The 23,316-nt window shown below is 42.9% G+C and overlaps 1 protein-coding gene across 2 annotated transcripts in view; it reads right to left on the bottom strand.

Annotated features, from left to right (window-relative positions):
- The window catches only part of Adamtsl1 (ADAMTS like 1), a 403,127-nt gene that overhangs the window by 53,369 nt on the left and 326,442 nt on the right, over nt 1-23,316 (bottom strand). For both annotated transcript variants that reach the window (XM_045150329.1, XM_004658427.2), the window contains exons 21-23: nt 20,081-20,209; nt 10,658-10,837; nt 6,796-6,930 (exon numbers count right to left, since the gene is read on the bottom strand). In XM_045150329.1, the coding sequence (XP_045006264.1) occupies nt 6,796-6,930; nt 10,658-10,837; nt 20,081-20,209 (444 nt within the window). The remainder of the gene's footprint in view (nt 1-6,795; nt 6,931-10,657; nt 10,838-20,080; nt 20,210-23,316) is intronic.

Raw genomic sequence — 23,316 nt, 5'->3', positions numbered from 1 at the left:
GCCACCATGGCCAGCAAGAAGGTAACTTTAAAATTTTTTTTTATATATTTATTTGAGAGAGAGAGAGAGAGAGAGAAGAGAAGAGGAGAGGAGAGAAGAGAATGGGCATAACAGAGCCTCTAGTCACTGCAAACAAACTCCAGACACATGTGCCACCATGCGTGTGTATATCTGGCTTATGTGGGTTCTGGGGCATCAAACCTGGGTCCTTAGGCTTTGCAGGTAAATGCTAGCCCTTTTATTTTGAGGTAGGGTTTCACTGTAGCCCAGGCTGACCTGGAACTCTGTTAGTCTCAAACTTGCCTCAAACTCACAACAATCTTCTTACCTCTGCCTTTCAAGTGCTGGGATTAAAGGTGTGCACCACCATGCCTGGCAGAAGGTAACTTTTGGGAATGATGAATGTGCTCATTTTGCTGACTGTTATGATGATTTCAGAGGTGCCTACTATTTATCAAAATGTACAATTTTAGGTTATGTATTAATTCATGTCAACTATCAAATAGTCAAATACATAAAATATATAAATATATATTATCATATATAAATATATATTTATATCTTATTAATCAATAAAAGATAAATACTTCTTATAAATGAACTAAAGACATAAACACAAATTAATTCTAAAAACTGTTAAATATACTAAAAGCCAAAATAACTTAAAAGTCACAAAAAGAGGGGCTAGAGAGATGGCTTGGTGGTTAAGGCATTTGCCTGCAAAGCCAAAGGACCCTGGTTTGATTCTCCAGGGCCCACATTAGCCAGATGCACAAGGGGGTTCATGCGTCTGGAGTCGTTTGCAGAGGCTGGAGGCCCTGGCACACCCATTTTCTCTCTTTCTCTCTCCGTCTTTCTCATAAGTAAATAAATAAAATATATTTTTAAAAATCACAAAAGGGGGTTGGAGAGATGGCTTAGCAGTTAAGGTATTTGCCTGCAAAGCCAAAGGACACAGGTTAAATTCCCCAGGACCCATGTTAGCCAGATGCACAAGGAGGTGCACGTGTCTGGGGTTCGCTTGCAGTGGCTGGAGGCCCTGGCGCACCCGTTTTTTTTCTCTCTCTTTCTCTGCCTCTTTCTCTGTCACTCTCAAATAAATAAAAATAAACAAAAAAATTTAAAAAAATCACAAAAGGAATAAAAATAAACATGCATTCATAAGTAATATTTCTTGTATCTTATACTACCGTGCATTCACCAATTAACATGGTAAATGTAAAAATTCTCGTTATATCTGGGGTCTGGGATTATTAGTTAAAGGCACTTGCTTGCACAGCCTTCCAGCCGAGGTTTACTTCCTAAGGTACAACACAACAATTGTGTTCCTAGGAATTGATCTTAGGAAAGTAGAATTCACACAATGAGGAGTTGCATTATAGGTATAGAATATAAAACTTTTCCATTATAGCTATTTTTTTTATAATAGTGAAAAGATTACAAAGATCCTGAAAAACCAACACTGAAAATCTAGTTAAATAAGAAGACATGGTATCTCCTGTGAATATAGTCATGAAGAATGAAATTGTTGAAAAATATTTAGACATGGAAAGATATTTGTTAGATATCATTAAGTGATAAATTATAATCAGTATGTAGTGCATCTTCACTTTAAATAAAAACATAGAATGTCTACATTTATATCTCAGAAAAAGGTATTTGTTTTTTTTTTTTTTTTTTTTTTTTGAGGTAGGGTCTCACTCTGGTCCAGGCTGGCCTGGAATTAACTATGTAGTCTCAGGGTGGCCTCGAACTCTCAGCAATCCTCCTACCTCTGCCTCCCGAGTGCTGGGATTAAAGGCATGCACCACCACGCCCGGCAGAAAAAGGTATTTGTACTGATTATCTCAGGGTTAGGTGGTCATAGATAATTTTCATTTTTTTTTACTTCTATTTTAATTATTCTGCATTAAAGATACATTGCTGTAATAAAAAGTCCAACAAAAGTTATTTAAGAAAAATCGATGCTAATGTTCTATAAATGAACATTGTGAGAATTTTTTTAATGTGGTCATGGGGATTGAACCCAGGGTCCTGTGCATGCTGGGCAAGTCTTGTACCAACTGAATTACATCTCTAAAATTTCTGCAGATTTTAAAATATTTTTATTTGTGAGGGGAAAAGGGAGGAGAGAAAGAAAGAGCATGGGTGTACTATGGCTTATTGTCATGCAAACAAATTCCAGACACCTGCACCACTTTGTGCATCTGATTTTACATGGGTACCAGGGGTTCAAACCCAGGCCAGCAGGCTTTGCAAGCAAGTGCCTTTAACCACTGAGCCAGCTCCATAGCCAAGAAATATTTGCTTTAGGATTTGGTGGCCAAAGAAAATTCTTTTGGAGGCCTGATATGCTTCTACTCTGAAAATGGAGCCTGTGGGCGCTGTCTAAGGTCAGGACCACCAAGGCTAGTGGCGGCATGATACTGGCCTGGCCTCTAGGGAAGCTGGAACAGTTTTAGGCCCCCACTGCGAGGACATCTATAAACCAGGACAATGGATGTAGGTAAGTTGGGTCCATTCTGTATAGCAGAGCCTCCAATGAGCATTTTCATGTCTAAGCCACACAGTGAGGTGTAGATGAGCAACACGGGACTTGAGTCCCACATTTCCATCTTACATTTATGGAAAGTGAGGCCCAGGGGCCCCCTCAGGTACTTACTGCTCAGTTGGGTATAGCTTGAATGGAAATTAATGCCAGTGTGTCAGATAACTAATATGTCCACTTCTGGAGTAGAGTCACCTATTCAAATCTCAATGAAGAATAGCTCGGTCTGAGTCACAGCTTTAAAGACCCTCAAATCTCCATTTTCTCCTAGTGAGACAGGAGGATCAAAGGTCAGGAGCCACTGTTCCTGTGCCTTTGAACCATGGAGCATTAGAACACCACGATTCATTTCCTTGTACACAAAGGAAATACACACACCAAAATCTTACCATTTATTGGCAACAACAGGGTTAGCAAAAGGGTTTCACCCTGTAAATCAAGTGTTCCAGGCTTGATATTAAAATGCATCCCAAGGCAGTGCCTAGACTAAGTGAAAAAGGCCGTCATCATAGGGATGCTTTGGGTGTGGGAGGCATGTTTGACAGTGTTCTTGCCAGGTATTCCCATCTTGGTCCAGAATATGTTACTTTCAGGTATAATGCAAGCTACTGGGGGAGAGAACCTCTCAACAGCCCTATTTATCTGGGGATCCTGTCAACTTTACAACCCACCTGCAAGGCAAGATGGGTCCACTGGTGCAATAGTGGTAGGAGAGTTACGGGGATAACCGTTTGCTCAATGATTGGATTTGAGGCCGTCTCCACAGGAGGGAAATCAAGCCTGGTACTGTAAATCTGGTCAAAAATCTGTGCCTAAAGTCATAGGCACTGGTATGTGTGTGAGTGTGTGTGTGTGTGTGTGTGTGTGTGTGTGTGTAGCGGGATTCCAATATTGTGGAAAACATGTAAAATTACCTTGTAAATATTTATGTTTGCTTTCATAGATTGGTATAGCTTGCAGCCTCTAACACAGACATCTCGTTATGCAAAGAGTAGAGGTAAGTACAGAGATGCAGAGATTGCAAAGTTACCAAGAATAAGCAACTAGTTTGTGCTCAGCCCTAAACATGACATCTAAACCACACTCTCCAAGGCACAGGAAACTTCACAGAAGAGGGAAAGGAGGCCAGAGCAGGAGGATGGGGAATGGGGCTGTGGAACACTCATCTGGGTAGGACAGGCCTGATATATTCAGGAACACACAGCAGATGGGGTTTCCTACATACAGTAATGGAGTCTGTCAGTATCTCCTCATAGATGAGGAAGGGGGTCGTGAGACTCCACATCTTCCAGAGTAAACAGCAGAAACTAGTGATTACTGGGGGTGAGGGTCATGTCCTGTAGCGGTATAGCCACTGGATGGTTGCCATTACCCCAGCAAATAACCTCCCACCCATGATTATGCACGTGACCCTACTTTAAATCAGTGGGTCAAAAGAAAATAAATAAACAAGGTCTGGGAGTAAGATGTGGATCTAACACAAAGAAGAAGGGTTTTACTGAGAGAGGAAGGACAAGGGAGAGGACAGTTGGGAGGGTGGGAGGGGGAGTTGGATCAAGATGCATTGTATACATGTAAGAAAGTGTCAAAAATAAAATTTCAGGGCTGGAGAGATGGCTTAGCAGTTAAGCGCTTGCCTGTGAAGCCTAAGGACCCTGGTTTGAAGCTCAATTCCCCAGGACCCACGCTAGCCAGATGCACAAGGGGGTGCACGCATCTGGAGTTCGTTTGCAGTGGCCATTCTCTCTCTCTGTCTCTCTTAAATAAATAAATAAATAAAATAAAATTTTGCAAAGAATGTTACCTTCAGAGTAGGATTTTCTCATTAACTCTCCCATCATCAATTATTCTTTCAGCGTGTCAGATAAATTCTTCTTGAATATTACTTTAACATCATCCTTTCAAAAACTGTTTCAGTACCTGTCCCGGTATCCTACGGCACAGCGACCTTTGTAGCCTAGCATTCGAGGCCCTCTACAACTTGATGCCATCTGTGTTCTAATTGCTCAGCAACTCTATATCCTACTACCTGCCTCCTAGATGTATTTCTTGTAACAGAGCACACACTGGCCTGAAGGCCCAGATAGAGGAGTAAGTGGACCAACAGAGCAGATGGATTAACTACTGGGGAAAGCTCAAGATGAACAGAGGGCGTTGTAACTGCTGAGCTGGGGGTCTGGTCCAATATGAGTGCACAGACAGGCTGAGGCTGGCCAACATCTAACACAGTTTCGATGACGGGGACATCATCAGGCTGAAAGCTGTGGTGCTGTGCAACTTTGCCTGAACAGATGCCTGGTACATATTTTGCACATTGTTGTTTCAGGTCTCATGGTAGCTTTTCCTATCTTGAGGGTTTATTTCTCCTCCTTTCTGCCCATTTTAATCCCATTCATCCTTGTTCCGTTCCCAAGTCTCATAGAGACTCTGGTCTGACTTAAGTCGCCTAGCTCTCAGAATCCTGCTATTTGACATCACTCCCTAATTCATCTCCATAACCATAGGCAGATCTCCCCTCATTCTATAGTGTTGGGGTGGCACCGCCATTCACCATCAGAGTTCATTTTACCCTGGTTGTTACATTTAGGGATTTTATGAATAATGACTCACTTTCTCCTTCACATGGAGCAGTCTGGATGCAGACTAAGTTACTGAGGTATCTCTTAACTGTTAGATTTAATTCCAGTCTAAGGTAACAAAGCATCATAAATTAGCCATGGGGTACAGCAGCATAAAGCACAATAAATTCTTATTTCCCATGGCTAAAATGAGACATAAAATTATTTACGAATAAGGGAGAAAGAAACTAAAACTAACCTGGAAAAATATGAGCAAGTTAACTTTTCCGTATGCTGAATGGCACCCGAGTAACCCACAAGGGTTATTCAACTTGAAGATAAACAACTGTGGTACACCTTGCTAGTTACTGGGCTCAGATTAACAATTAGGGTAATTTTTCAGAATGATGAATCCACAGTGCACATGCTGTGCAGTGTAAGATTATTGTTTGTAGTCCAGAGAACTGCAGTTTGAAACATCTGTGGTAGCTGATCAGTGTGATATGGAAATGTACAACACTAAGCTTTCCATGGGAAACAGAACAGAGCTATTTGATAACTGTATCTGTGCCTTACTTTTCCCAAGACCAGAAACCAGAAGCATTCTGATAAGCTATGAGGACTCTTCACTAATCACAGGGGAGAATGGAGATTGAAGGTAGTCCTTCTGTGCGTGGACTCTGTTTAGTGAGGCCCTTTGCCATGCCCAGAACTCATTAATTACCACCCTGACTGCTAACTCATTAGTCTCTGTTCCTAACAGATGGTGGGGCACTTTAGACTCTAAGCAAAGGGATTGGTTTTAGCTAGTGTTACCAACATTTGGAGTTACATAGAGTTAGGGTCAATAATTCCTCTGTTTTGTGGGCTTTGTTATTTTTTAAGGAGCAGCTAAAAGATTTTTTTTTTTTTCCGTCTTCTTAACCACTATTAGGTTCTAGGTCCACAGCTTAATCAAGGAGAAGACAGAAATTTCCCACATATTCCCTGTCCCTATGCATGCATAGCCACCTCTTCTCTCTGCTTCAGGGTTTTCATAGGAAAACAGAAGTCCTTTCCTTGACTGGCTTCAGTGGTCATGTGTGAAGATTCCTGGCATCTCCATGCTTCTGGTGTTAAGAGGTCCTGCAAGATTCCCTGCCAGCAGAGGGCGCCAGTCATGTAGTCACTAGCTAGGTGAAGATCCTCCATGCTTGATGACAGGGAGGCTGTGCCTTGGAAAGTGTATCTGGACTGGCTTTAGGCTCTGCTCAGATGGAATTGCTGGCTTCTGTGGGTGCTAACACTATAGTCCTGGGAATCTGATTACTGTTCTGTTTCAGTGAAAGGGATTGGGGGCCCCAGGGAATGGTTAGCCAGCAGGGAGGAGACACAGAAGCACTTCTTCCCTGCTGCAGGGAGTCCCTCTGAAAGAGAGGGTCTGGCTGTGGCATTAGCCCAAGAGCACTCAGAAAGGAGCCATGTTGGAATCCAGACAAGCTATGGAGTCCAGACTAAGAGCTGCTGCACTCACCTCACGTGGAAAGTCAGCCAAGTTTCCACGGGTGAGTCTGGATTCTGTAGGCAATTTAGTGATTTCCTGTTGGCCACCCCCCGCTGCTGCCTCCCTCCCACCTGCAAGCAGTCGCCCATCCATAAATCCTGTCCGGGCCTGGAGTTTTGCCCAGTGTTTCAGAGGGTTGGACTCACCAAGGAGAGCGGAATTCCCAGGATCCAAGACCAGCTGTGTTCCCAGAGGAGATGTCAGCACTGAAGGGAGGTTCGGTCCAGTGGCTATGAGCAAGGCCCTTGCATCTTCCAGCTGTGTGGGGACTTGGGGGGGATCTACAGGAAGACAGATGGTAAGTCAGTAGGTTGAAACGTACAGGCTGTATTCAGGGCAGAGAGGTGGTAGGCATGTACCTGTGTCTATAAGACAGGCATTGGTATTATTGACTCTGAGTCTCATTTTTTTCTATGGAGAAGGAATCTGAATTTCAAAACTTAAAATTTGATACCTGAAATAACAAGGTCACAATTAAGGACCAGGCATGTGAGTTTTAGTAGCTCTAACTTTAAACCACTTTTAACCACATCACCATTGGGCCATTATAACATTGTAGATAAATAAAACCACATAAAAAGTTACATTTTTTTTAAAAAAGGTAGCTTTGGCATATTATAAGTCAAGTTGTGAGATAGTTTTTCACCCCATTTTTCATTTGACTCATAACATCCTTTGGAGTGAAACATTTTGTTACTGTCCCCACAGATAGAATTTTCTCCAAGACTTTCTTATTTACAAGAATTTTTATGAGTGGCCTTTTCTGTGAAACACACACACACATACACACACACACACACACACACACACACACACACACATACACACACACAAACCCCCTAAAACACCAACTACCAAAGAGTGAGATTAATTTGTTTTGTGACATGGATATTTTTTGCCCAAGTAGGATCCACATAAACAGGGCAGGAAGAAGCTACTGCAGATGGGATATTGTCATTCAGAATCTTAGGAGTTGGGGCTGATGTCATCAGTGGCTAAGTTAACCAGAGGCAAAGTAACAGAGATGGGAGATAAAGCAGCTTGCATGCCATTTCCAGTGGACAAAGAGATGAGCACCTGCCCACTCAACCTAGTGGTGGAATGTTGTAGACTCTCCGGGAAGGTGGCAGAGTGTCTTGGCCCTTCTTAATGTGTGGAAACACTGCTGTTCCCATGCCAACTCTTCTCTAGGGCATTTGTTGGAGGGGAATGAGATGGAGGAAAATTGATCTTTTTTAAAAAAAATATATTATTAAAAAGCCAGGCATGGTGGCACATACCTTTAATCCCAACACTCGGGAGGCAGAGGTAAGAGTTTCACTGTGAGTCCAAGGCCACCCTGAGACTACATTGTGAATTCCAGGTTAGCCTGGGCTAGAGTGAAACCCTACCTTGAAACACCAAAAACAAAACAAAACAAAAAATTATTATTTATTTGAAAGAGAGAAAGAGGGAGGGAGAGAAAGAGGCAGATAGAGAGAGAACGAGCATGTCAGGACCCCCAGCTGCTGCAAACGAACTCCAGATGCATGTGTTACTTTGTGCATCTGGCTTACCTGGGTCCTGGGGAGTTGAACCTGGATCCTTTGGCTTTGCAGGCAAGCACCTTAACAGCTAAGCCATCTCTATGACCCTTGATCTTTTAATTAATACTCATCCCAAAAGGGTTTGGTCAGGGCCTTACCATGTGCTTAGCATCTTATTAGGCATGGTAAATCAGTGCTACTGATGGTGCCTAGTCGGAAACCTACCTTCTACCTTTCTGCCTTTGCCAAAGACCATCACAGAGAAAAAGAAAGGGGAACTTGAAGTCATATGTCTATATAAAAGTTACAGTTAACAAACCTGTTTGGATGATAGGGAAAACACTGCTTGGATTCAGGAATCCAGTTTGAACTATGGCTCTGTCATTCACTAACTTGGGCAAGCACTTTGCCACACTGAGCCTTAGCTTCCTGTCTATGAAGCATGGTTTTAAACACCCATGGTGGCAGTTTACTTGAAGCATATTTCTTACTTTCCTCTTTCTTAAGAGTCCACTCCACACATGAGAAGACTTTGCTTACTTATTAAAAAGAAAAAGGGAAGGCTAGTCTTATTTGCAAAGTAATATGTCCTGTTTGAGTCAAATGTCAGCTCCTTTTAATGTCCCGATATCTCCTACAGTAAGTCTCTCCCTCACTCTTTGGGGGAGAGGCTCAATATCCATTTGAGTGAAGCTGCAAATTCTGTAGAGGCAATGGTTACTTCATATTTATCCTAAAACTCTACCAGTGTTCATCTACCCTGGCCTTAAAGGTGACACTCATTAAATAGTCATCCAATGGATGAGAGTTGTTGTCGTTACTCTTCAAGCTTTTATACTACAAGAAAATTAACAGGGCCCTGCGTGAGATTTCAGCTATATAGACAAAATATCCCCACCCTTCTATTGATCAAAAAGAGATGTGACTTCTATGTTCATGAAGTACTTGTAAAAACTCATGATCTAGCTGGGCATGGTGGTGTACACCTTTAATCCTAGCACTCGGGAGGCAGAGGTTAGAGGATTGCTGTGAGTTCAAGGCTCCCCTAAAACTACAGAGTGAATTCCAGGTCAGCCTGAGCTAGAGTGAAACCCTACCTTGAAAAACCAAAAACAATACAACAACAACAACAATAAAAACCCTTCATGATGTTTGGCTTAAGCAATGAAGACTTCCAATCAAGAACAGCCCTCAAAGTTAAGCATCTGCCATGCTTTTTACACGCCATGTGCATGATCACACTATATTAAAGTTGGAGTGCAGTAAGAAGTGGTTCACAGAATGCACATGTCATTGGTGATAGCACGGTAACCATTGTAGACTTTCATTTCTTTTAGCAGAGTGAACAGGGAAGGGCAGTTACATGGCAAGTCCCATCAATGGGCACCATAACTCAGTGTGGGGCAGCAGTTCCTGGGCTCTTGACCCCAGACTAACGGCTCAGTTGATGAAACCCAACGCTAAACAAATGACATCCTTCTTTCTCTGAGTCAATTTTCTGTGGCTTTCTATGATGGCTGGAGGTTTATGTAGCCACCAGTGAGATGAAACCCAGCTGGGCCTCTGAAATCTGAGTGGGCAGGGGCGAGGGTCTATCATCATCTGTGGGTGTGAAAATAGAAGCATAAAGTTTAATTATTTTCCCCTGAGGAAATCCATAATGTATGTTTATATATGTATGTGTGGCATGTAATTATTATTTCTCACATTTTCCCCTTTTTCCCCCTTAGAATGACAGCTTTCTCGTAGTGAGAAGGTTAGCATAAGTCCTCTAATAACTGCTTTGTTTTTAAAGGGTAAGACCCCCCAGAAGCTGTCTTTTACTCTATCTCACCAGCCCTCAGACTCAGCGGGAAGGAAAATAGAAGATGGGCAAAAAGGGCTATCACATACAAGATGGCCGAGCCCTGAACACAGCAATACCCTGTTGGTGGATAATGGTCCAACAATTGTTAATTTTAAGTGACTGTTTTATGCCAGGGACTGTGATGAGCTCTTTAATTAGGGTTCTTATGTTTGGGACATACATGAGGCGATTTTATGTAGGCTAAAAGCTTCCTGAAATTCAATGAAAAAATTTTACATATTGAATTTTTCTGGACAGGACAATCCAGGGGTTTTCATTTGCACCTCAAAGAAAACCAAGTTGTAGCACAGGAGTTAAGAGTAATTGCTTTACTCCTGTCACCTCGATTTTCCCCCTCTGCTTCTCACTACAGTGTGGGCATAGACTCACGTGAAGTAAGTTGCCAGTGGTCACAAGTTGGGAAGAGGCAGAGCCAGGCTTTGTGTTCTGGTCTAGCTGGCCCAAAACTCTGTGTGCTTTTCAGGTGGAAAGTCTCAAGGTGGGGTGAAAAGAAGGAAGACCAAGATTACCTTTGATGTCCTTAACTGAATGAGAGTGAAGATGAGGAGGAAGAAGGTAGATTAATCAGTCAGTCTCTATGGGGGTCCACAGAGGCAGTAGTTTTGAGGTACTCACCTAGGATCAGGAGCTGGGTGCTCTCGGTCACCTCTCCTTGGAGATTGGCTGCCCTGCAAAAGTACAGCCCCTGGTCGGAGGTGGACACGTTTGTGAGCAGCAAGGAGCCCTCATGCAGCTGTGGGGAAGAGCTCAGTTTGGTTTTGTTCCTCAACCACGTGACTTCAGCTTCAGGCACACCTAGAAGAGCAAACACAAACTCATCAGCCACACATATGCAGGTGAACCCGCATGAGTTTAGAGCCTCTATGCTTGCTGTCCCTGGGGCTGCTAGTAGGAAGCATTTGCTTGGGAGTCTTCTATCACCCTTAGGCCAAACGAAAACAATACCACCGACTTCTCAGCTGTCTCTGGATCCTTCATTATTAAGACTTCCACATATGAGGCAGGAAGAGAGAGGTCAGTCAACAGAAGAGAAATTGAGGCAGTTGGTAAAGGGTACTTGCCAAAGTAGAAGAATATCTATTTTTTTGTGAGAAACATAAAATATAAAACCATGAAAATTAAGGATGTACAACTCAATGAGACAAACATGATACTGAGTAAGAAAAGCCAGGCATAAGAATATATACTGTAGGATTTCATTTCTGTAAGTAAAAACCAAAAACTAGAAAAAAAAAAGTAAAATGTAAGTCATTTGTTAGGGAGGGTGATTCCTCTGAAGAGGTGGGATGAGTCAGAAGGGTCAGGAGGCTGGGCCACTGATACAGCTGGTATCTTCTTGGTATGTGTGCTTTTCTGCATAGATATTATATTACAACAAAAAGTTAAAAGAGGGCTGAAGAGATGGCTCAGTGGTTAAGGCATTTGCCTGCAAAGCCAAAGGACCTTGATTTGATTCCCCAGGACCCATGTAAGCCAGATGCACAAGGGGGTGCATGCATCTGGAGTTCATTTGCAGTGGCTGGAGGCCCTGGTGTGCCCATTCTCCCTTTCTCTGTCTCACTCTATCTCTGCCTCTATCTCTCTCAAGTAAATAAAATAAAATAAAGCAATTAAAAAATGTTAAAAGAGGGCCAGAGAGATGGCTTAGTGGTTAAGTTGCCTGCCTGCAAAGCCTAATGACCCAGGTTCAGTTCTCCAGTACCCACTTAAGGCCAGATGCACAAAGTCACACATGTATCTGGAGTTCATTGGGGCACTGATTCACAGGTTCCTATAGGTCCTGGCATGCCCATTTCTCTTTCTCTCTCTGTTTCTTCCTTCTGTCTCTCTCTCTCTCCTTGCAAATAAACAAGCAAATAAAATATTTTTAGCCAGGAATGATGGCAAATGCCTTTAATCCCAGGACTCGGGAGGCAGAGGTAGGAGGATCATCGTGAGTTCAAGGCCACCCTGAGATGACATAGTGAGTTCCAGGTCAGTCTGAGCTACAGTGAGACCCTACCTTGAAAAACAAACAAACAAACAAAAACCAACAAAAAATTATTTTTAGAAAGTTAAAACAAAACCTAAAAATATAGTTGGTGTGGTGGTTCGTGCCTTTAACCCCAACACTTGGGAGGCTGAGGATCACCATGAGTTCAAGGCCAGTCATGGTTATAAAGTGAGTTTCAGGTCAGCCTGGGCTAGAGTAAGACCTTGCCTCAAAAACAAACATACAAATAAATAAACATATCCAGCAAAAAAGCCATCAAAATATGTATCAGACCCAGAACAATGAAAGGTGCTAAATTCTTATTAAAGTTGACACTCTTTGTAGGAAACATGCTCGTGTTTTTGAAAGCTGCCACGAATGTTCTTCAGAGTCCTATGTGTCCCCAGTCTGGCATCATTTGAGAGTGGTGGAACCTTTAAGAAACAGGGCATAGCAAGGGATCTTTAGGTCAACGGGGGTATGTCCCCCAGGAGGATTTTGGGACCCTAGCTACTCTTCACTCTCTTTTGCTTTCTGGCCACAAGTGGCTTTGCTCTGCCACATGCTCATCACTTGACCTGCTGCTTTGCTATAGCCCAAAACCATGGGCCCAGTGACTTTGGACAGAGAGTTCCAAAGCTGTGAGTGAACATAGAGCTCCTCTTTCTGAGGTGGCGCTCTCAGGTGTTTTGTTGTGACAGAAAGGTGATATACAAAGAAGTACATCTTTTCTAAACAAGAGAACACAAAATGGTAGCCTCAGTGGCATAGGAGAAAATGGAGAGTACTCTGCCTGTCCACAGTCCATTTTATTTTTGTCTGGGAGGAAGCCAGGGAGACTGTGCTAACATGGGTTGGGTGCCTGTCATTGTAAGTCAGTCTGTGTGCTGCAGGGGTAGCTCACACTCACTCTTCATGAAGTTTCCTTGTATTTGGTATGTAACAGCCGCCCAGTCTGTAGTCAGGGCCAAAACTTCCTAGAAGGTCTTCCTTACAGGCTCCCCAGGATGCCACGCTTGCAGTGAGCTGGGAGACTGAAAGTCTGGGGCACTGATTCGCAGGTTCCCAAGCAGCAAGCAGACAGCTTCGTCTCCTGCACCACACAGCCTGCTGCCTGGCTAGGTTTGCTCACAGACCTCTCCAGCAAGTATGCACGGCATGTTTAGAACGTCAAATACTGGAAAATGGAGTCAATGCCAAGAAAATGCAAAGGCTTTGACTTTCAGTCTGGTGATTTTCCTAAGCTGGGGCTCGATTTTGACCTTGGGACAAAGCATGTTGCCCTGAATAGTCAGCTTACTGTTGGGGAAACTGAAGTATTCCAGAAGTTACCTGTGTATCTGCTATTTGCCCTTGAGATCACCTAGGGGAAGACCAGGGCTAATGGGGGAGGGTACAGCCTTGGATTCTGCAGCCTTCTCATGGCAGAAACAGACCCACACTGATTCACTTCCAAACACAGGAGACTTGGTGTTCAAGTGCAGAGAGCCGGGATGGCGCATCTCTGTGTCTACCTGGAGAAGAGATGCTGGGAGGGGCAGGAAAGGTGACTTTTCACTGTAGCACCACTAGGGAGAGCAAGAACGTCATGCTGCCTGCCCATGCCAGCTTGGACTTTGGACCCTGAACTTAGGTTTTTTACACTGAACAAACAAACAATAAATTAATAGCATTTGTTAGAAAGCTTCCTTAACATAACTTGAAGAACAAAAACCATAATGCCTCTTCATTTCTACCCCAAAGCGCAGGGGAAAATGAGGTCCAAAAAACCATTTCCAGGAGTATCCATGCTATGGTGTAGCACTTGCTGCTGGTGTCTTCCTGTGGTGACAGGCACAGCCCCCAGGGAGAACTAAGGGCCACTCTAGAGCAAGATGGACAGAGTAAGAGAAGCTGACAGAATGGACCTTAAGTTCCACCCACAAGGGCTGCCAAGTGAGTAAGGGAGAAAGCACCCAGATGGTGCGCCTGGTGCGCTTGTCTCCAGGAGCAATAAGCATGGCTCACCGCTGTAACATAGACATCCTGGGGGCATGACGCCTCATTACCCACCGCTGTGGCCTCTGGAGAGAGGCAAGGAGGGAGAAAATGAGTCAGAGTGGCCGAGAAGAGGAAGGGAGGAGAAGGCGGAGAAGCCTGGGGTTGGGGGGGGGGGAGGGATTTGGGACCTATTTATCACTTCTCCAGGAATTTGAACTTTCTCTCTTTCCTGCTTCACTCATAGCCTCATTCCCCCAATGGAATCAGGTTTGTTTGACAGGACAACACTGGGTGTATACAGAAGGTCTGAATTCCTCTGGTGAAAGTAGCAACCTCATGGGAGAAATAAAAATGCTCAGGATAACAACGGTGGAGGGAGGTCACTTCCAGTTTCTGTAACCACTGAAATAACAGTACTCTTAGGGGAAGAAAACTATATGGGAACCTTTCTCTGCTCCGTTTATTAGCAAACCTTTCTCAGACTCACTCAAGCACAACCCGCATCATTGGTTTGCCAATGAACTGTTGCAGGTGCCACATTTTGGGGATTGCTTGCCTGGAAATGTGATCTTTAAGCAAAGAATGATACTAAAAGATGTCTGGAATGACAAGCAATTTCTCTACAACTGGCTCTGATGCTATGAACACAGACTAAGGAAAGGAAAAACAACTGAGGCACCAGGAAGTTCTTTTCCTTTTTCTCTTGAGAGATGACAATCATGACCCAGAAACATCACCAGACTTCAATGTGCCACCAAGTCTTTTGCAAAGATACCAGATACACTTGCTTAATCCCAATGTTCAGTGCCTGACATGAGGAGTGTAATGAGCTATGCAAAAATAGCCTGGACACATTTGGAGGAGGAATAACACAGACTGAACATCTGTTATAGGCCAAACATCATGGAGGTGTAACCATTTATTTTTCAGGATGATCCCACAGGACCCGCACTATCATCAACTCTTTTCTAAACAGGAGAAAAGTGGGGCTTAAAGCGATTAATAAATTGGCCTATAGTCACATTAATTTGGATCCTTTAGGGCAGAAGACTCATTCCCTTCTGCTTCTTCCTCTCGGCCAGTCAGTGACCCACCAATGGCAAGGTAGAGATCTAAACAGAGACACCTTAGATGTCAAAAATCCAAGTATTAATAAGTCTACACCTAGCCTGCCACTCTACCAGACTGCCTGCTCAGAGAACATCTGAACTGTTGTGCTATTATTTCTGAACTGTTAAGACTTTAAATGCTATCACATGTGCTATTAACTTCTCTGCTGCTATTGTAACACCAAGATTATTGTTAGGAGGGAGTTTTCTGTATCCTAAGCACTGGCTTTATTGGCTCTCTCTTGTTGGCAAGCTTGGTCAGGCTGTGGAGATTTTTAAAAATCTATTATAACATGATAGAACATGTATAGAATTGTCTGAGCAGTGGCAGAAAATACATGATCACAGAACAGAATCTGAGGCAGTGCTATTGCTGACCAGTTAGTTGTCCAGTCCCCACACTCTGGATTCCCAGGTATTACTTGTGTCTAAAAAGGAGATGCAAATGAACCCATGTCTGCCTTTCCCCTGTGGCATATCATACCAACAACACAATGTTCTCCCTGTTGCTTGAGAGGATCAATAAATGGGTCTAGTCAGAATAGGTTGTAATGGGATCCGATTATAAGGATTAGTGCCTTTAATCTCCACTGAGCTGCCAGGAAGCGTGATGCTATAATATTCCTTTTCTTCCTTTAATATCCCAGACAGGATATTCTTGCTAACTGGACCATTTGTTATATTTGGAAGGCGGCTGGCACCATGGCAGCTTGACAGCATCTGGAGGTGGGAAGTCCAAAGGTGTACTTTTACACGATAAGTTCTTGAAGCTTCTTCGGTGTATGTGGTGTGGTGGTAATGTGGGGATTAATGCAAGAACAGAGAAAGGGTACAGTAATTCAAATGTCAGCATTGGCAATTATTCTAAAGAACTACAGCAGTCTGGAAAGGAGGCTTTCGGTATCCTTTCTATATTTCTGCCGATGGTGGCAGACACCAGTATCCATTCACAATGGTTTCTTTCTCCAGAGTACCTACAGAGGATTTTCCCAGCAACCATCGTGGTTGTAAGTGGCAACTAGACTAAAGCAAGTGAGAAGTATTAATGTGTGCTACTTCCACGTATGAACTTCCAGAAGTTTTTTTCTGCAATTTTCCCCTCTCTGGTTCTCAGGTATATTAGCTCCCAGGGAGACCTTAGGAGGCATATGTTGAGGATAGTAGAACCCCAGTACCATCAGCATCCTGTGACCCTTTGTGACACACTTGGGGCAGAGCCCATCCAGATAACCAGGAACCCTTTTTGGATTCTTAGGAAAGCCATGACAACATCTTCCGTTCTTGGGATAGGAACCTAAACTGTACCATTCTCGATACAAGCCTGTAAGAACTAGCACCTGCTGCCTGGTCTCCACTTCTTAGCCTCATGCCTTCTCCTTTGTGCTCTAGGCTACTGGGCATCTTTCATGCACCAGCCATATTTCACTTCTCCAAAGAGGCATGCACTTTCTGTCTCAGGCCATTTGCATATTCTCTTTCCTTGGTCTTTTATCTTATACTTAATTTTTTTTGAGCTCTTATCATATAGAAAACAAGTATGAGACTGGAACAGAAGGTTGGATCAATTTTCAGGAAAACTCCATAATATTATAATATTATGGATTTTTCTGGGGGGGTTTCAAGGTAGGGTCTCACTGTAGCCCAGGCTACCTGGAACTCACTATGTAGTCTCAGGGTGGTCTTGAACTCATGGTGATTCTCCCACTTCTGCCTCCCGAGTGCTGGGATTAAAGACGTGAGCCACCATGCCTGGCTTATATCATGGGTTTTTTATATCATGGGAAGTATTTGTGAGCCTTCATTATGAAAATGGAGAGCAAATGTATGCAAAAAGTTATTTAATAAAAAAACTGCTAATGGGCCAAACATAAGGATGTCAGTCAGTTTAGGTAAATTATGCAATATTCTACAGATAGACTTTTATAGATCCACAGAAGTTAGGCTCATGAGACAAATGATAATTAGGGAGTGGAAAGGAAGCAGGATGAAGTGTAATAATTAAGGAATTATGCAAAGAAGTACATTGTGCATATGTTTGGACAGTGGAACTTTGAGAATTTTTTTGTTCTCTTCTTCATTTTTATGTATTTTCTGAAGTGCCCGAAATACTCAACATGTTATAATAAGAAAACAATGACCGTAGCTATTCACCACACTCTATAATTATGTATTTTCTTAACTTCTTTCCTTGCTAGACTGTGAGATTTCCAAAAGGCTTATCTTATTCATCTATGTATTCTTGCATTAGGAGAATTCTGATATAACCTGACAAATATTTAATAAAAACTGTCAATAAATAATGCAAATGAACTTGATAAGAAGTCCTTCCTCAAGCAGGATCGTATGGAGTTGCTTGCCCATTAGCAAGGTTCAGGTTATTCCCAACCTAATGTATTGCCAGCCACTGGCGATGCTATTGAATTATAGGGGGAAGGTCATTTTGTCCCATGACTAGAGATGTGGTGGGGATGATCAAGACAAGAAGAGGGACATTTGAGCTACATAGGGCAGTTAAGTAAAAGTAGCTCCCTGCACTATTTGCATTGAGCAGTAATGTCAGTACATTGGTGGGAAACTCAACTCAGGGATCATTTACTGCTCAACAAGTTCAATGTCATGAAAATCAGGATTTCCTGATTTTTTAATAATAGGCATAATGACAGAGACACAAAGAGGGATTCATCTTTAGTTAACCAGGAGTAATATAAGTGGCTCTGTGGACAAATACAAAATTAAAAACTATAATGTTGGTCTAGGAGGATGGCTTAGTGGCTAAGACTCTTGCCAATGGACCTTGATTCAATTCCCCAGAACCCACGTAAGCCACATGCACATGTTGGTGCATGTGTCTGGAGTTTGCTTGCAGTGGCTAGAGGCCCTGGCATGCCCATTCTCTCTCTCTCAAATAAATAAAAATATATATAATGTCAAAGTTAGGCAAAGGTCACCAAAGAAATTTCTGTATAATGCTCAGGGGATGTGGACCCAGTACAATGGAAGATGAGCTAAATCTTGTTTTCATGTCCTGGGCTCCCTGTGGTAAGTTCTTCCCAACTTGGTGTCTGGCTTCTCCAATCCTCTCAAATGCTCAATGCTCAATTCTTTGCTTTGCTGTCTGCTCTTCCACTCTTATCTTCAACTACCACCCTGGCTCTCAGGAAGAGCATACAGGGTTTGTCCTCTCTCTGAAGTGAGTTTCAGCTCTGAGGCCTGTGGTCACTGATCAGGTGGGGTGTGCCTGTCTGCACAGGGCACCTCTAGTGTCCAAACAGAGGGGGCAGTAAATTGATGGAAGCCCAGCCATGAGTTCTTAATTTCATGTCTAGTAGCATGGGACCTAGAAGGATTTAGTTCTAGAAGATTTCAGTGGTGGGGCTAGATGCATAGACCAAGAGAAGCTTTGCAGGTAAGCCCATGTACAATGGCATCCTGAAGCCAGTAAACATTTCAGAGAACTCAGCCCTGGCTGACGATGTCCTAAAGTCAGTTCTTCTTCCTTTTGACTCTAATACGGTGACTGATATGATAAACTGCAAGTTGAGGTAGACCTTCAGAAGATCATGCTGGAATCCAAGATGAAGATACCACTGGAACAGAGTGCCTCACTGCTTATGCATTCTGCAGATGAGGTATAAGCCAGAACCCTGCATTCTGTGTGGTCAAGCCATCGTAGGATAAACCTGATGAGATGGGACAGGCATCAGGAGACTTCAGCTGCCCACTGGCAAAAGAGCCATTCACTTCTTCATTCCACAGCAGGATATTTATAATTTCCCTCTTTATTGTCCCCTATTCCTCACCTTCCCATAGCTTCCTGGTTCCTGTAAGGCTTATGGAGGGCAAAACCTATGTCAGAATTCCTACTAGCACTGGCTGTCTTGAGATTCCCACCTACTTGTGATGTGAGTGAGAGTCAGGCAGTCTTGCCTCTACCCTCTCTCTCAGGCTCATTCACTCCTTACTTTTCACTGTCATTGCCCTGTGTTCCGACTTCCATTCTCTCCCCTCTGAACTGCTATGATGACTTCTAAACTGCTTCTTTCTTCAATCTACTTTATGCCTGCAGGCTTATTCTTCTGAAAGCCTTTCTTTTAAAATCACTCACTATTCCTCTGTGTCTAAACTCCTTGGCCAAGCATCCAAGGTCTCTTATGGTCCATTCACCATCTGCCTTGCTAAAGTTTAAGCTCACCACATCATTTTGGCATCCCAGGCTTCATCCAGACTAAAACTCATACGATTCTCTGTATAGCCTAGAGCATCCTTGTGCCATCCTTGCATGTTGGTGCTCTGCCAGTATGTAAGACCAAGATAAAAGCCTACACAAAGGAGCCCAGTATGGTGTCACACACCCATAATCCCAGCTCGTGGGAAGCTGTAGCAGAAGGATTGTGAGTTTGAAGTTAGCCTGGGTTATACAGTGAGAACCAAGCCAGCAACATTATATAGCAAGACTACCACACAAAAATAAAGAAAGCTAACTGATGGAAGTGATGACTGCTAATTAGCTTGATTTGATCATTCCACATTGCATATCACACTATATACCGTGCGTACAATTATGATTGGTTCAATAAAAACAATCAAAACCCAATACATAATTTGTCCCATCTGTTGCAAACAAAATTAATCTTTCCTCCTCTAAATTTCTTTTAAAAATATTTTTATTTATTATTTAACAACATATTCTATATGAATACATCATGTGTTGGTACCCTCTTTTCCCTCGTCCCTGCCCCCATGCCACTGGGGACCCTCCTCAGTGGGGTTGCAGGTATTCCCTATGGGGTTGTGGGTTATGCATTGTGGGAGCAGCAGTCAGTTGCACGTTGCATTTCTGAAGGAGCTCCGGGTCTTAGTATTCCCCCCAGCATCGATACCTGAGAAGAATCTGTGTCTCATTTGTCTTTGTGTCCCCAACCTTGTATAGCACTCCAGCAACATGGGAACAAATGAACACAAGAATGAATTTCTTACCTGCAACTTGGCAGTTAATTGTCACATTCACTCCTTGCACCGTTTTGATAGTGCTTCCTATATCCACGGTGATGGCAGGCTTCTCTGTGTTGACCACAGTCATTCGTGAAGTTTTCACTAGTGGCTTTCCTGGAGAGGTGAAAGAATGTGAGATGTCACTGACAGTGATGGAGACCTGGAGCACTGAAACAGCAAAGCCAACAGTGAGCAGATGTCCTTGGGCTTCCTCCACCCTTCAATCATGCCTGCTCTGCCTTGAGAAAAAACAAACAAACAAACAAAACAAACAAACAAAAAAGCCATGGTACATAAACGAGGATGAATTATGGGTTTTAATAATTAAATTAGCAAATAACCATATATGATGCATTTGAGAGCTTATTTTAAAAAAATAGTAAGCATTTTATTTAAAAATAATTGTAGATTCATATGTAGTTATAAGAAGTAACTCCACAAAACTAATGACAGCATGAATCAGGACCACAGAAACCTTCCTCTTGGTTGGCTAACTAAAATAAGAAGGTGGGACAATAGCTCGGGGACAAGTACACTGTAGAGGGTGGAGAAGACTTAATCCTAAAAGCATAGGCTCTGGCTGGTAGCTCCCAGTACCAGAACTGGGTTACCTATCACAGTAAGCTGCCGGTCAGGGAGACCCATGAGATCCCCAAAACAATGCGGGCCATTGCCAGAGTACTTGGTTACAGGCCAGAGATAGATGGTAAGACCCTATTGTTGAAGATACCACAGGCTGTGGTCACAGGACCTGAAGAGATCATGTTGGAACTGAGAAGGAAGTCAGTTTCTGGCTGGCTAGCCACTCTTAGTTCTGGAAAGTGCTGTGGGAGCTGCTAGGGGTTAATGGTTACCAAGAGCAGGAATAAGCAGGGGGTCCTGCAAGTTATAAAATCAACCAGCCAGGGAAGATGTACACACCTGTGCAATAAATGTACACAGCCTACGTGGATAATCAATGTCTATTTGATTGAGACGAGGCCTGTGCAGTGGGAGGGAATTCATACCTGGTATTGAGAACCAAGTCACAATCTCATGGATAGGAAGGTCATAGCCTCCAGAGGATAGCCCCTAGTGTTCTTTGGCTTAGAAGAGAGGCTATGCCCATCAAAAAGTCTCTTAGATGACTATGTTTATCCACTTTGATCCATGATGCTCTCTCTCACTTGTTGTTGGGGAATCTGCTCTTATTACAGATGGCTGTGAATACTGAGGAGAGTAACAACACTCCATCAATACTACAACAAGAAAAGATAACCGGCTGCCTTGCACAAGACAAGTCATCTCTATCATATTCACCAGGGCCCAGGAGACGTTAGAGGATGTGGCGTGTTAAGTGCTAGTGCTGCTCTCTCTGCTGCCTTGAAAACTTCCTCCAGGGCTATGGCAGTAGACAATGGGGAGACTCAAAACTCATCAAAGCAGAAAGTAAGAGGGTACAGAGAGCTTAACACTAAAGGAGACTTATAACATGTCTGCCAAATCTCAGTAAACATTGTGGAAGAAGGGGCAGAAAGACAGTAACCACCACAGGATGGGAAAGAGTCTCTTGAGGCACTGTAACCCCTGCCCCCCCATGACTACTGGTGCCTTCATAACCCCATAGTGAAACCAATAACACCACCGAGGAGACCCTCAGGGTAATGGGAAGAGGAGACAGGAAATATAAGAGTATAACCCAATGGGAATATGACCACTGTGCAGTATGCTCATACAGTAAAGTTGATAATTAATAAAAAAGAAGTAACACCAAACAATGCTCTATGCCCTGTTACTACCATTTTTCTCTAGTGGGAACATATTATGAAAGAAAACTGGAACACAATATTGTGGTGCTTATAACGACATATACAAAGTTCAAATTCAGAATGCCTTCATCACTACAAGAATTCATCTTGATGTCCCTAACTCCTCCTGAAATCCTTGGTAACCACTGATTTGATTTCCATGTCTTTGCTTTTCTCATTTCAAGAGTATCTTATGAATGGAGTTGTACAGCACATAACCTTTGGTAATTGCCTTTTTTCCCCACTCAGAATAATTCTGTGAAGATCAGGTATCATATGGTATTTGCATTTTTCAATGGCATCTTCCTTCTTTTTAAAAAATATTTTATTTATTTATTTGACAGAGAAAGAGGGATTGAAAGACAGAGAGAATGGGCACGCCAGGGCCTCCAGCCACTGCAAATGAACTCCAGATGCGTGCACCCTCTCGTGCATCTGGCTAATGTGGGTCCTGGGGAATAGAACCTGTGTTCTTTGGCTTTGCCGGCAAAACACCTTAACTGCTAAGCCACCCCTCCAGCCCGTCATCTTCCTTCTTAATGTAGAGGTGTACTCTATGGCATGGACGAACCAGCTTGTTTAGCAGCTCATCTGCTGAGGAACATCTGGATTGTTTCCAGATTCTGATATAACTAAAGCTGCTACAAGCATTCTAGTACAGGTTCTTGTGGGAACATAAGTCTTCATTTCTTTTATTTTAAATATTTTATTTTTATTTATTTATTTGGGAGAGAAAGAGAGGGGGGGAGGAGAGAGAATGGGCACCCCAGGGCCTCCAGCCTCTGCAAATGAACTCCAGATGCATGTGCCACCTTGTACACCTGGCTTATGTGGGTCCTGGGAATTGAATCTAGGTCCTTTCGCTTTGCAGGCAAGTGCCTTAACAGCTAAGCCATTTCTCTAGCCCAAGTTTCTATTTCTTTAGCATAAATGCCAGAGGATGAAACTACTTGATCATGTAGCCTCTCATCTCTGCTCCCTCTTCTTCCCTTCTCACTGTATTTTCTTTCTTTCATCTGGATAGCTGTACGTGATGTCTTATTGCAGTTTCAAGATGAAGTCCCTAATGGCTGATGCTGTTGATTATTTCTTATATGCTTATTTGCCATAGGTATATCTTTGGTGAAACGTCTGCTCATGTTATTTGAGCACTTTCCAACTAGATTATTTATTTTACTGTTGAGTCTTGGGAGTTCTTTATATCCTAGATTCTAGTCAGGTATGTGGCTTGCAAATCCTTCTCCCAAGTGGCAGCTTTCCACTTCAGCTTTGTAACAGGACTGTTCACAGATCTAAGCACTTAACTTTGTCAAGGTCCAATTTTTCATGTTTTTCTCTTATGGATAATGCTTTTGATATCAGTTCTAAGACTAATTACATAGATCTAGATCCTGAAAATAATTACTGATTTTTTTTTCTTCTAAAAGTTTTGTG

Source organism: Jaculus jaculus, chromosome 1 (genome assembly GCF_020740685.1).
Source record: "Jaculus jaculus isolate mJacJac1 chromosome 1, mJacJac1.mat.Y.cur, whole genome shotgun sequence".
Lineage (NCBI taxonomy): Eukaryota > Metazoa > Chordata > Mammalia > Rodentia > Dipodidae > Jaculus > Jaculus jaculus.
The sequence above is the reverse complement of the archived record's forward strand: the minus strand, read 5'-3'. Positions and strand labels throughout refer to the sequence as shown.